The sequence below is a fragment of the Bos mutus genome, chromosome 23 (assembly GCF_027580195.1).
Source record: "Bos mutus isolate GX-2022 chromosome 23, NWIPB_WYAK_1.1, whole genome shotgun sequence".
Lineage (NCBI taxonomy): Eukaryota > Metazoa > Chordata > Mammalia > Artiodactyla > Bovidae > Bos > Bos mutus.
In genome coordinates this window covers 15150345-15165107 of record NC_091639.1, presented here as the reverse complement: position 1 = coordinate 15165107, position 14763 = coordinate 15150345, and the positions used below count along the sequence as shown (strand labels likewise).

The following is a 14763-nucleotide window of genomic DNA, read 5'->3' as shown; positions in this document are numbered from 1 at the left end:
CAAATCTGTGTTTCATTCTAATTAAGCAGTATCAGACCAAAACTTTAAAAGCACCTAAAAATTCTATCAACCTTTGAGGAAAAAAAAAAAAATGCTTTTCTTTTTCTGTGAAGAACTATACTATAAAAAGCCTTTTCCATTAAGTGTATATTCAGATTTTTCACTCTTACCATAATGGGAGTTTGATCCAATAATCAGCATTTGACAGGTTAAAATTCAATACTGACATCATGGTTAAAAATAAAGATTTTTCTCTCAAAAAATTTTTTTCTTTAAGCCGTTAAGGAAAGTCCCTATCTCTATAAATGCTATTGGAAGAGAACTCAATTTCCAAATCTCTTAAATTTGGGGAAGTCCAGAGTAGTCACTAGTTAACTCTACTGGAGTAAAATTTCTTGAATTCACAAGCCCCTGAACAAGTTTGCTCATGAATTATACAAAAGAGCATTTGACACTACATGTGGTTTAACTTTTTCAAAAAAAAAAACAACTCTCTCATCTGCCAGTACATGATCTCCTTTCATCTCTTCATTGAGAAAAATTATTCCCCAGTGGTAGAAATAGCCCTTTCATCAAAAGTTATGTGACAACACATTCCACACACTACTGAAATCATACTTTCTACCTGAATGGTACCAGTGAGTGATGAACACTGAGTAAGAGATAAAAATTACTAAGTGAAAGATGAAGCCAGGCTAGATGGATGCCAGCAAAATGGGGATCAGTACCAGGAACTTTTCGCTCTTAAATCTAATTAAAATGCCTATAAAACTTTCTGGGGGGGAGAGGGAGAAACCTTAAGCAGCTAATCAACACACTAAACTAAATGATATAAAGAAACATTCCTTGGGACATTAGAATATTATGGCCATATTAAATAATAGGACATGCTATAAAGTAAAAAATTATTTTTCAAGTAATACTAAAGTTGAAAAAAAAAAGTACTATAATAGAAATGTTAGCAACCAGATTCATGTAAGGACTTAGTGGTCCTCATGAATTGCATAAGACTCTGTGCTGCTCATATTACACTCCATCCTCTCTGTAGTTTGCTGAGTAGTGGAGGGGTAAGCTAAATAGTAGTTTTTGACAGTAACTGGGAAGGCTCTTTCTTTTTAAGTAACAATGGAATTGGTATATTTGGGAATGAAGATAAAATTTGGAACTAAGATAGAGAAGATGGAGTGTATGTAGAAGGGCTGTTAAAAAATGTAAAACTTGGTTGCATTATTTGTGGAGGCTCACACTTGTGAAGGTTTAAGTACCATAATTTTTCCATTTGTTCTGCATTTTGATTCTGAAAAGAAAGCTGGCTTTGCCCATTTCTTATTAAAAAAAACTTGTAAAAAAAAAAAAGAATTAAAACAAACGCATACATTAGGGACATAAATCATCAATAAATAATTTGCATGTAGTGGGCAGAATAACAGCCTCTCAAAAATGTTCCAGTCATGATCCATAGCACAGGAGAGTATGTTACCTTCCAAGGCAAACTTTAATCATGACTTTGCAGGCATGATTATGGACCTTGAGATGATGAGATTAACCTGGATTAGGCAAAGGGGCCCAATCTAGTCCTTAAACGTTAAGAATCTTTCCCATCTCAGGAGATGAGAGGCAATGCTAGAGGAAGGTACAGAGAGAAAGACAGCATTGCTGGCCATAATGATGGAAGAAGGGGCCACAAGTCAAGGAATGTGGGGCCTCTAAAAGTTGGAGAGACCAAGGAAGAAGACGCCCCCAGAGACTCCAGGAAAGAACGCAACCATACCAACACCTTGAGTTTAACCCAGCAAAACCCAAGTCCAACTCATCTCCAGAAGCATAAGATAATAAATGTGTTATTTTAAGCAACATGTTTATGGTAATTTGTTAAGCAACATACAAAACTCATACATTAATTAAGAAACAAACATGATAAGAGTTAGCATCAAAGAAGGAAAAGACATTTTAAAAATAAATGCTGCTGGTAAAACTGAGAACAATATGGAAAAACATAAATGCATACTTGATATTTAACAAATATCCACTCAACAAATATTTACTGAGCCAGGCACTGTACTAAGTACAGAAAATAATGTAAAATATGTAAAGCTGTAAAATAAGAGCAAAAAACATCCCTGGCTTTCTGGAGCTTGTCTAAGTGTTCACCATGGTAAACTGCAAACAGAGTGAAGAGTTGAACAAATCCCTTCCATTCTTTAAAAAAAAAAAGGGGGGGTGTTAAAAGAGAAAAATATATATATTTTATCAGACCTGTTCCTAGATCCTAGAAACATAAATTTTAAGTTTTGAAACCACAGGAGACTTTACCCACTCACTCCCTTCTCCCTCAAATTCCAAGCTTCTATGATATCAATATTTTAAAAGGCAATAAAAAGTAGTGATTAAAAGACACACACACATTTTCTCCCATGTTAAAATAAGTTGATTCCCTGCTGTTGAGTTGTAGGAGTCCTTGATATATTCTGGATATAAACCCTTTAGGAGATAAATGTTTTGGAAATACTTTCTGTAGTTCGTGGCTTATTTCTTCATCTTAACAGTATCTGAAAAGTCCGATTTATTGATTTCTTTTCCTTCCTGTCCTAAAAAACAGTGCTCTCTGTGTGTGTGTGTGTGTGTGTGTGTGTGTGTGTCCGTGTCCTATCTAAGAAACACTGTCCTAACTCAAGGTCACCAAAAGAGAAGGTGATTTAAAAAAAAAAAAAGTTCAAACGCTCTATTAAAGATATATGGATAGCAAATAATCACAAAAAATATGGTCAGCATCACTAGCCAACAGAGAAAAGCAAATTAAAACCACAATGAGATACTATTAATACTAATCTACTACTACAACTGCTAAAATTAAACTGGCAGTACCAAGCTCTGGTCAAGAGGTGAAGCAACTGAACTGCTGGTAGAAATGCAAGACAGCACAGCTGTTTTGGAAAACAATTTGGCAGTTTTTAAAAGGCTGAGCAAATGCTAACTACACGACCAACCAGTATCATTCCAAGGTATTCACCCAAGAGAACGCAAACACACAAAGACTGTGCACACGTGTTTACAGGACCTTTATTCTTCATGGCCCCAAACTGCAAACAACACAACTTTTCTATCAACTAGCTGAATGGACAAACTGTGGTCCATCCATATAGTGAAATAACTCCATACAGTAACAAGTAAAAAACTGTTAACCACAACATGTATGAACACTGAATGAATTACGCTAAGTGAAAAAACAAAGTAACATATACAGAGGCAAAGCCTGGACTATCGCACTTTACAAATACGGAGGGTTTTATATGTATATATAGAAGAGGCAAAGCTTAGACTATCGCACTTTACAAATACGGAGGGTTTTATATATATACATAGAAGAGGCAAAGCCTGGACTATCGCACTTTACAAATATGGAGGGTTTTATATGTATATATAGAAGATTTATGGAAACGCTGCTGAAAAAGTCTATTGGCACTATTTTTCCTCCAGCATTTGCTCACTTCCTATCTCTGTGTCACATTTTGGTAATCCTCAGCATATTTTCAACTTTTTCATTATTATATTTGTTTGTTATGGTGATCTGAGATAAGTGACCTTTAATGTCACTCCTGTAGTTATTTTGGGGCACCATGAACTGTGCCCACATAAGACAGCAAATTTAACTGACTACTGAAATGACAAAAAAGGCTTTAGAATATTATATAAACTTAGTTGATAAAGCAGCAGCAGGATCTGACAGAACTGACTCATTTTGAGAGTTCTTCTTGTAGATAAAATGCTATCAAATAGCATTGCAGGCCACAGAGAAATTATTCATGGAAAGGAGAGTCAATCAATGAGGCAAACTTCACTGCTGCCTTATTTTAAGAAATTGCCACAGCCACCCCAACCTTCAGCCACCACCACCCTGATTAGTCAGCAGCCATCAACACTGAGGTTAAGACCCTCCACTCCCCAAAAGATTACAACTCACTGAAGACTCAGATCACAGCATTTTTAGCCATAAAGCATTTAAAATTAAGGTATGAATATATTTTTTAGACACAGTGCTATTGCACACTTAAGAGACTATGGTGGTGGTGGTTTAGTCACTAAGTGATGTCCGACTCTTGCAACCCCATGGACTAGAGCCTGCCAGGGTCCTCTGTCCATGGGATTCTCCAGGCAAGAATACCAGAGTGGGTTGCCATTTCCTTCTCCAGGGCATCTTCCCAACCCAGGAATCGAACCTAGGTCTCCTGCATTGCAGGCAGATTCTTTACCAACTGAGCTACAAGGGACTATAATATGGTATAAACATAACATTTATGTGCATTTGAAAAGCAAAAAAGAAATCATGTGACTTGCTTTATTGTGATGTTTGCCTTACTGGAGTGGTCTAGAATCAAACCCACTATATCTCTGAGGTATGCTTATAATTTTATTTATGTGACATCTGAAAAAGGCAAAACTGTAGGGACAGAAATCAGAACTATGATTTCCAGGGACCCTGTTTACATTTGTTAAGGGTGGGGGGTGGAGGATATAAGAGAACTTTCCAGTACAATGGAAATGTTCCACATAAAACTCAATGGTGATTTCATTATATGTTAATTATATCTCAATAAATCTTACTTAAAAAAGTTAGTACCAATAACATACAAGAAGAGTTTAAAATAATGAACAGGTGTATATAGAAATAACCACCAGATTATACCGCTTGTAACACCTTTGCATACTGTCTTATTCCTGCCCTCATCTTTAACCCAGTCATGCTGATTTTGACCTAAGCATTGCATTGAACTCCTTCCCACTCTATTCATCACTAGTCTGCAATACTTCAAACCACACCTCTTAAAGCCAGTGCCTCCAAGTTATACTCAAATCAGGACACACTTCTTGATATTCCTTCTACCTCCACGGCACCCTTAAGCACACATGCTTTTCCTTAGATATGAGCCTTCTGCTCAGAAGCCCTCTCCCCTTCCTCCATTCATCACACCACTACTTGACCTTTGAAACCCGTCAAGAACGACTTTAACCTCTGTGTGCCCACCAGACTGTATCCTTAGGTGTATTTATCATGATTACTTGCAGCTCTCTTCAGATTTCACTGTCTTTAGGGAACAAATTTTATTCACCTCTGTATCTCTAGCAGATAGCTTCATTCCAGGCACATAGCTGTACTCAGTGTTAATCCCACTAGTAAGAGAATTAAATAATTCTAAAAAGCTAATACAGAGCACTAATGATGTGCCAGGGACCATGCCAAGCCCATTTATTAAATACTTTAACCCTTACAAAATTCAGAGTTAGGCTCTATTATTATTCTCCACGCTACAGATGAAGAAATTGAGGTACAGAGAGGTTGAGTAACTTGAACAAGGTCACACAGCTAACAAGCAGTGGGCCAGGGACATGAACCTAAATCGTAATATGCTAGACCTCCTCTTATATACTTCAGTAGGTGAAAAATATGTACACATATAGATAGAGGCCCCAAAAAAGTAAAGACAATAGATCTAGGAAGGCACAAAAATGAACGGGCTTTTAAATCTACCTGTCATTCTGTTCCAGTGCTGTCATTTTGATAATTAAAGGTTAAAAAAAAAAAGGAATATGACAAGAAGAAATATTAAATGACATGAAGTGGAAAAAAATAGAAGAATAGTTTCTCAAGTTTTGCCCTCAATATCAATGCCACTGTTACTGGGACATTGTTTCATTTCATGAATTCTCCTTTTGGAATACAGTATATCATAGAAATATTCTAAAACATATCCTCTTTCAAATGTTCCTTTATTTACACACATAATTTTCAAAATTAACATTCATATATGAAACAGTCACCATGCTGTCTGACTCTTCGGGATTAGAGTAGCCTGCCTGAAAAAATGTTTAAACCACTGCAAATCAACCTGGTAATAGTCCCTGAGATAAGTGGACACCTGTGTTAAAGGACATTTTTGTTCATTTCTCCAAAGAAAATATGCACCTGCCTGCAGGGCTCACAGCTGGCACATCAGGAAGTTCTATCACTCACAAATTTTGAACATCCAACTGTATATTCCACTTTGAACTGCATGTTTTAAAATGTTACAACCAGTTGATTAATTCCGTTATTTAGTATTTCTAGAGATATTAACACAAAGACAAGGCTAATGAGTCAACACCAAGCCGAGTTCAGATGCAAGTCTTTGTTTACTAGCACAAAAAACTACACAAAATGTATAGTTCTGTAAGCCTGCTTTCATGTAACAGAATAAAAACCAACCTTCTTAATAAATGTCATGGCTATCAATAATGACTACTCTAGGAATTGAGGAATACCACCACCTCAGGAAGAGCTCAAGTAAATAAATACTATTTCAGCTGTCTATTTCTAACAGAACTCCCAGCTGATGGACACAAAGTGTATTTGCATCTGACCCTTACAAACAAATTCCCACCTCATCAATCTCCCTGTTGCCTAGGGACCCATCCCACCAAATGCTCCAGGAGGCTGAAGATATCCTGGGCTCAAACCAGATTTCTCTCCCCAAGAACTGGAATGTAAGCTCTATGGGGACAAGGATCTTTTTTATAAACCACTGCATCCCTCACACCTGGAACAGTAGCTAGCACTTAGTAGGTACTCGGTAAGTACTAGCTGAATAGAAGAAAGAATAATGTGGCAACCCTGGGACTTAAAGTCTGGCTTTCTGAGCTCTGATGTCTGCTATTCTTTCCTGCTACCAAACTTTAAAAGAGAACATCCTTTCTGGCTGACTAATTTAAAAGCAACTTTCCTGCCAAAAAATGAACAAAGTGAAGAAAAATAGCATTCAATAGAGCAGTCACACAATCTTGGAACTACCTACAGCTAGCCACAGAGTTAATGTATACAATTAAGAGCAAGGATTGAAAAAAAAAAAAACGTAGCATTGCATGAAAACTAATTGCAAGGTGAATAGTTAACTATAAATATTTGTCCAAAGAGAAATAACAGTTTTCACAGTAAGGTAAAATGTTTTAAGATCCCTTAAAAATGGAAAAGATCTTGATTCTGCACAGATTACCTATAAATTTATTTTTATAAATTTATATTCTACAAATAAACTTCATTTAATCACATTAGGGAAAGAGGTTTGCTTAAAAAAAAGATCTTTTTATCCAACATATATATGTTTTCAAATCTGTCCTTTGTCTTCTCCTACTATAAGGAAAAACCAGGATGAGAGAAGTCTAAAGATTACTGCCACCGAAGCCAGTACTTCTGGACCCAGAGGTTGATAGGTATTACCTCTGGTTTTGATATTCTGTTACCCTCTTTCTCTATCCCACCACACAGATAATATTAACCACAACTGGATTCAGAAAGTATTAAGAGATGATATTATAAAGCCCAGGCGTCAAATCACCAATTACTATGTGCCCCCACCACACTGCCATCTCTGATTATGGAAAAAAATTAAATGTCCTATTTCTAAAGGCTGATATGGGTGGAAGTTAGCATGTCAAAACAGTAACAAATATCATTCTTCCTTAGTAAACATCTTCTTAAATGCTTACTCCAGGAGCACTTGCAAACATGGGCAGTATGTCTTTTTAATCCCAGGGTTGCAATAAGTTCCTTGCTCACGATCTAAAGCTTTTTATTTCAATCGCTTGGTCAACAGAGCAGACCACCCTCCCTGTATTGAGGGGCAACAAAGACAAATCTTAGCAGGAGGTGGAAGCACAGGCCATAGTTACAGCTAGTCTTCCTTCCATCTCTACTGATGCCTCCATCATAGAAACACTATGAGGGAAATACTGAGATTGGAATAACAGTTTTCACACAGTCTGTAAATCAACTGTTTAATACAATTCTAAATATCCTCCTAAAAATAGTTTCCCAAATAATTGAATTTAAACATCTTCATATTGTTTTACACTCCAGAATTCTTTTGTGTAAGCCAATATAATTTGTTTCTTTACTTGACTAGAACTCACTGTATTTCAGAAGGTTTTTGATTTTGTAGCAGTTCAACAATTCTATTCAGAAACTACTGTTGTTGCTGCTTAGTCACTAAGTTGTAGCTGACTCTATGTGGCCCTGTGGACTGTAGCCTGCCAGGCTCCTCTGTCTATGGGATTTTCCAGGCAAGAATATGGAGCAGGTTGCTATCTTCTTCTCCAGGAATCTTCCTCATCCAGGGATCAAACCAGTGTCTCCTGCTTGGTAGGCAGATTCTTTACCACTGAGCCATCAGGGAAGCCCTATACAGAAATGGATCTCTCCAAATGCCAATTATAAATGACACTGGTTTCCTTCTCCAGTTTTGTTTTTTTTTTAAGATTTCAGTTCTACTGGACACAGCTTTTATACCTAGTTATGACAGATGTCATATAGCTGCCACATATACAAATGCTGTGTAAAGGATGTTGACAGAGAACAATCTTATACTTTAGTAATATTACTAAAGATATAATTATATTACAACTCTGAAATGTTGTTATTGATACAGCAATTCTACTTTTGGAAACTTTTCACAATATGCTGATCTTCAGATAGAAAGCCCTTGATTAACATTATTGTATTATGTATATTCCCTAAAAATTGGAAAACTACTTATATCCAACAATTAAGAACAATTAAGTAACTTGTGGTATATCCTTCAGTAGAATATTAACACAGGACTTAAAATGGTTAAAGAGTTCATGGAATAAAATCTCATGGAACAGCAGGGACACGAAATAGTTTTGACATTGCAATTAAGTAAAATATGCAGAGGTTAAAAAAAGTCTGAAGAGAATGAAAGTGAAAGTGTTAGTCGCTCAGTCATGTCTGACTCTATGCAACCCCAAGGACTGTAGCCCACCAGTTCCTCTATCCATGGAATTCTCCAGGCAAGAATACTAGAGTGAGTAGTCATTCCCTTCTCCAGGGGATCTTCCCGACCCAGAGATTGAACCCAGGTCTCCCACACTGCAGACATATTCTTTACCGTCTGAGCCATTAGGGAAGCCCCTGAAGAGAATAAGCAAAGTTATAAGTATTGTGTTAGGGTGACAGGATCATGAATTTTCTTTCTATTCACTTTCTTCAAACGTATTATTTCTCCAATTATAAAGAAACTAAATAAATCTAAAGAATTTAAAAGGTAATAAAATGAGACAAGGAGACAGAATACAAAGCATGCTAGGTTAAACGGGGAAAATTTTTTACTGCCACGTCCTTGAGTTACACCATCTCTGAAAATCATCTCCCGTATCACCAGCACTGGCATCCTCTCTTACAACATCTTGAGAATCTCCCCAAGATCCTCACATACACTGAACTCTTCACAACACACAGTAGAGTTCTGGGGAATGTTCCTATAATGCACACAGGGAGCAGGCTTCTGCCATACTATAGAAATTCTACTATTCTGGGAACGTAATTCCTTGAGATAAACTCAAAAATGAATTCCAAACTTTTACCACACTTTGTCTCTAAAACAGCATTCTAACTAGTTTTCTATTTTCCTAACATAGCAGGATCATGTTTATGGAGAAAGTTAGTTTGACATGAAAAGATAACTCTGGAGTCCATATTCAGTTCATTCCTTAAACCAAGAGAAATCAAAATGTAAACAGACAAGTGGTAAAAACAAACTAAAGTTCCCAAACATTCAGGTTCTGTTTGTTTAACAGGAGAATGTTTGTTCAAAGATTATTAAATTTGCCAGTGGGGTAAGGACTTCACAGTGGAAAACAAGTTCATTACACTGAGAATACAGTATAAGAACCTATCAACAGTACATGAAAAAAGAAAAAAAAATCCAGTGAGTCCAATCCAGATGGCGATTTTATATATAGTCTTTTCTATGAACATGTAATATTTTTATATATTTTTTAAACTATGAAACCTCTTTAAAAGATCATCAATGGTGGAAAGGATGAAGCACCAACATTTGGTCAACAAATACCATCCAAATGCTACCTCTGGGCATGTGTGAACAGTGATGGCCACAAAGATAGTAGGTCATCGTCTCCCGACTTGAGAGAGCTTACTGCCCAACAGGGAAAGGAGCACACCAACAGTAAAAGTACAACGGGAAAACTTCTTTCATTCAGTCACCAAACACTTTCTGAAAGACTGTCTACTATATCTCTGGCACCGTGGGAAAGGCTGGAGAAACACGGTCAGAGTTTTAGAAAAAGATAGAAAAGCTGTTGGCATGGAGCTAGTAATTCAAAAAGAGAGGTGGGCTACATTCAAAACATCATACAAGTTAACTGTAAACTTACAATTCTGTGAAATGCTGAGAGAGTAAATGAAAGGTAACTAAATAATAAGGAAAGGGAAACCGAGAGACAGGACTGTCGAGGCTGGCACAGAGCAGTCAGCATAGACTGAGACAGCGTAATGGTGAAGCCAAGATTCGGGGGACAACTATGACGGAAGTGGGACATTCCAAAAGACGCATCTATTTACTATGATACACGAGAGACACTCCTGAAGGCAGACATAGACCAGGTTATAATTAACGAAGTTAAATTCCATACCATGGTTTTTATTGTGTGTGTGTGTGTGTGTGTGTGTGTTTTAATGAGAGAACCTAGAACATGTTTCCATGCTAGGTTCAAATGTTACAAAGACATAACAAAATTTTCACAGCAATAGGGAAAGTGTGTGAAGGACATCCAGAAGTGTAACCAAGCTTGTAAATAACCTGGAAACAGAAAATAAGGGGCTATGACAAGTTTTAACAGTGTGGGACTATATTCCCATCAGGCGCAAGCTTACCCCGATGATGCTCAGCCCTTTGAGGTAATCCTGACGAGGCTGGGCTTGAGGAACACAGCCAGCAAGCACTATTTTCTTGTTCTCCTCTTGAGCTTTTCTAAAAGATAGAAGAGAAAGTAGTGTTAATTCTTTTCCTCACAAGTGTACCCTGGGAAACCGATGTTAGTGGACATAAGTTCCCTAGAACTCAACAAGCCCATCTAGCACAAAACAGGATTTTCTTACAGCTGCTTCAAGAAAGTACATTATAATATGACTTCTGAACTAGGCGTCTATTTATCACACCATAAAGGACACTATGGCAGTTCAATCTGGTAAGGTCATTCATTACCGCCTCATTCTAAAAGAAAAAAATTTTACTTACATAGAATTCTCAAGGATATAAATCATTCTTGAAAGCCACATTTTCCAGACAGACATTAGCCATTCAAATAAGTTATATTTATTTTAAATATTAATGAAAATGTTCCTAAAACATACTATATGATTTCTGAGTCTTTTTGTCTAGTATAAAAGTAAAATATACGTTTAAAAAGTTGAATAGGAAAGAAACAGAAGGTATAATATCCCCCTCTCTTCGGAGAATTCACACAGCTCCTCACTTCTGTTCCTCAGAGATGTCTACAAGTTATGGATTATTTATGCTTATGTCTAGACAATCCCTCTCAATGCAGGTATGATGTGTAAATAGACCTGTGTTCACTATAAATACACAAAGATGAAACAATACTTCAATACTTTATTTTATAACTTCCATCCAATACACTTTGTTTATCATTTGTGTCTTTACCTAAAGATTAGCCACATCCCTTTTTTTGTATTCTACTTTTCTTAATAGAAGTACATTTGATATTACAGTTGACAGTACAGTACAATATTATATAAGTTACAGGTACACAACATAGTGATTCAGTTTTTAAAGGTTATACTCCACTTACAGATATTATAAAGTATTGGCTATATTCCTCATGTTGTATATCTTCATAACTTACTTATTTTATACCTAAATTTGTACCTCTTAATCCCTTATCCTGATCTTCCTTCTTCCCACTGGTAACCACTAGTTTGTTTTCACTGTGAGTCTATCATTTTTTGTTAAATTCACTTGCTTTTTTATATTTTAGATTCCACATATAAGTGGTATCATATGGTACTTGTCTTCCTCTGTCTCATTTCATCAAGCACAATGCCCTCCAAATCCATTCCTATTGTTGCAAATGGCACAATTCTGTTCTTTTTTATAGCTGAATAATATTCCATTGTGTATACAGTGAATACATACCACATCTTCTCTATCTATTTATCTGTTGATGGACACTTAGGTTGCTTCCTAATCTTCACAATTGTAAATAATATTGCTAAGAACATTGGGGATGCATGTATTTTTTTGAATTAGTATTTACATATCCTGGATATACACCCAGGAGTGGAATCTCATCCTTTTTAAACCTAACAGTATAGGTATACTATAGCTTAACTAATCTTGTCCTGAGAGGCATTTAGGGTATTTCCAATTTTTCACTATTACAAATTATTTTACAATAAACACGCATACAGATATGTGCATACATATACATGCACAAACACATGTGGATGGATAGATAAGATAATCTTTGAATATTTGAGCAAGTATTCCTGGATTATAAAAACCTAGGTGTGAAAGCTATGCCAAGTTCTCTATTTCCCTAACATAAATTCTAAGAAGTGGAAATGCTGCTTCAAAGGTATGTATGTCTGGTTATTGTATTAGGCATTTCTTTACTTAGGAGGAAGTTGGGACATATTTGATGTAAGTGAGGGTTAGGGTGTCAGTCATTTGTCTGGGCACGCGAGCATTCGGCAAACACTGATGCTCTGCTAGAAGACGGTGGAAAACCTGGAAACTATCCATATTCTTTGCTTATTTTACATTAAAATTGTAAATCTTCAATTCTTTTTCAAGTATGTGGTTTTTGGACCTGTGATACTCTGTATATTTTTTTCACAGGTTGCTCGGTTACGGGTGATTTATACACCCAAATGTGCTTCTGACTGCCCTCTCCAGGCAATGCATAGGGTTCTGAAACCAACAGAGAAAGCTAAGGGAATCAGCAGCCCCGTTTCCAGACGTGGAAACTTTAGGCTACACACTATGAAGCGAAAAGTCTCAATAGCTGGCACACCTTGTTTCTGTCAACTTTCTCAAGTGTACAAATTCAGAACTGAAAGCCTAAAAAAGTAGGGGGGGTGGTGGGGAGTGGATTAACAGAGCCAGCTATGTGTGACCAACAGCCAACACCAAAACCTGCTGGGAAGTGTGCAGAGAATGATTAAGTGAATGAACAGGCAGAGGACAAAATACTAGTTTATCAGCACCTATAAGCATTTCACTTCCATAACTTCTTAAAATACTCTGGTATAACTTATCCACTTGGAATCATGAAAAAACTTGTTAACAGAATCAAGGAAATGTGACTGTGGTAAATTGCTTAACATAACCAAGAGAATTACTGCCTGGCTCTGCCACTTAGTTTTACTTAAAAAAAAAAATTCAGTACCAAGCACATCATTACACACAAACAGCTTTCTTGCAGTAAATGTGACATATGAAATACCTTATCAAACAAACAAACAAACAATCAATACATTGTAACAAAATTCTTTACATTAATAACACATACAATGGAATAATATTTGGTTTCTTCAAAAATTTGAGCTATGCACCTAGATTCACTGCCAAATGTGCAAGGATCTGATAGGTCACCAAAATTAAACCCACCCCCAAAAAAGCTGGCTTCCAATAATGTGATTCAATTACTTAATTATTAAGTACATCTAAGAAAGTTATGAACAACCTAGATAGCATATTCAAAAGCAGAGACATTACTTTGCCAACAAAGGTCCATCTAGTCAAGGCTATGGTTTTTCCAGTGGTCATGTATGGATGTGAGAGTTGGACTGTGAAGAAAGCTGAGCGCTGAAGAATTGATGCTTTTGAACTGTGGTGTTGGAGAAGACTCTTGAGAGTCCCTTGGACTGCAAGGAGATCCAACCAGTCCATTCTAAAGGAGATCAGTCCTGGGTGTTCTTTGGAAGGACTGATGCTAAAGCTGAAACTCCAGTACTTTGGCCACCTCATGCGAAGAATTGATTCATTGGAAAAGACCCTGATGCTGGGAGGGATTGGGGGCAGGAGGAGAAGGGGACGACAGAGGATGAGATGGCTGGATGGCATCACCAACTTGATGGACATAAGTCTGAATAAATTCCAGGAGTTGGTGATGGACAGGGAGGCCTGGCGTGCTGCGATTCAAGGGGTCGCAAAGAATCGGACATGACTGAGTGACTGAAATGAACTGAAGGCATGATGGAGAAGAAGATGGCAACCCACTCCAGTATTCTCACCTAGAGAATTCCATGAACAAAAGAGCCCGGCAGGCTACAATCCATGGGGTCGCAAAAAGTCAGACATGACTGAGCAGGTATCCACACAAGACACGACAGTAAGTGTTTAAGGGACCACAGTAAGAAGAAGACACGTGTGTCATACTTGACACCGTTCTGGTTTATAACAGATAAGATGCAAAAGAACAACATCACAGCATTAAGCAACAGAAAGATACACAGGCAACATATGATGGAGGGAAAAAGAATATGCACACAGGAAAAGACAGTAAAAAGCTTTATGAAAAAATCTGAGAGGATTTTAAAACAAGATAAAAGTGGAGAGGGCTTGCCAGGTGGCGCAATGGTAAACAATCTGCCTGCCGATGTAAGAGATGCAAGAGAAGCGGGTTCAATCCCTCGGTCAGGAAGATCCCTTAGAGAAGGAAATGGCAACCTACTCCAGTATTGCTGCCTGGAGAATCCCAGGGACAGAGGAGCCTGGTGGGCTACAGTCCACAGGGTCGCCAAGAGTCAGACACAACTGAGCATGCACTCATAGGAGTGGAGAGGGTGCAAGGGAGGCAGAAAAAGTTCAGGCAGTTGTTACAGCATGGACAAAGGCAAGAAGAGAGAAAGCTGGGGGAAAGCATTTCATTACAGAGAAAATTTCTGTATAA

The 14763-nt window shown here is 37.2% G+C and overlaps 1 protein-coding gene across 3 annotated transcripts in view; it reads right to left on the bottom strand.

Annotated features, from left to right (window-relative positions):
* The window catches only part of CDKAL1 (CDK5 regulatory subunit associated protein 1 like 1), a 634266-nt gene that overhangs the window by 450304 nt on the left and 169199 nt on the right, over nt 1-14763 (bottom strand). For all 3 annotated transcript variants that reach the window (XM_070360762.1, XM_070360760.1, XM_070360761.1), the window contains one exon: nt 10721-10817. In XM_070360762.1, the coding sequence (XP_070216863.1) occupies nt 10721-10817 (97 nt within the window). The remainder of the gene's footprint in view (nt 1-10720; nt 10818-14763) is intronic.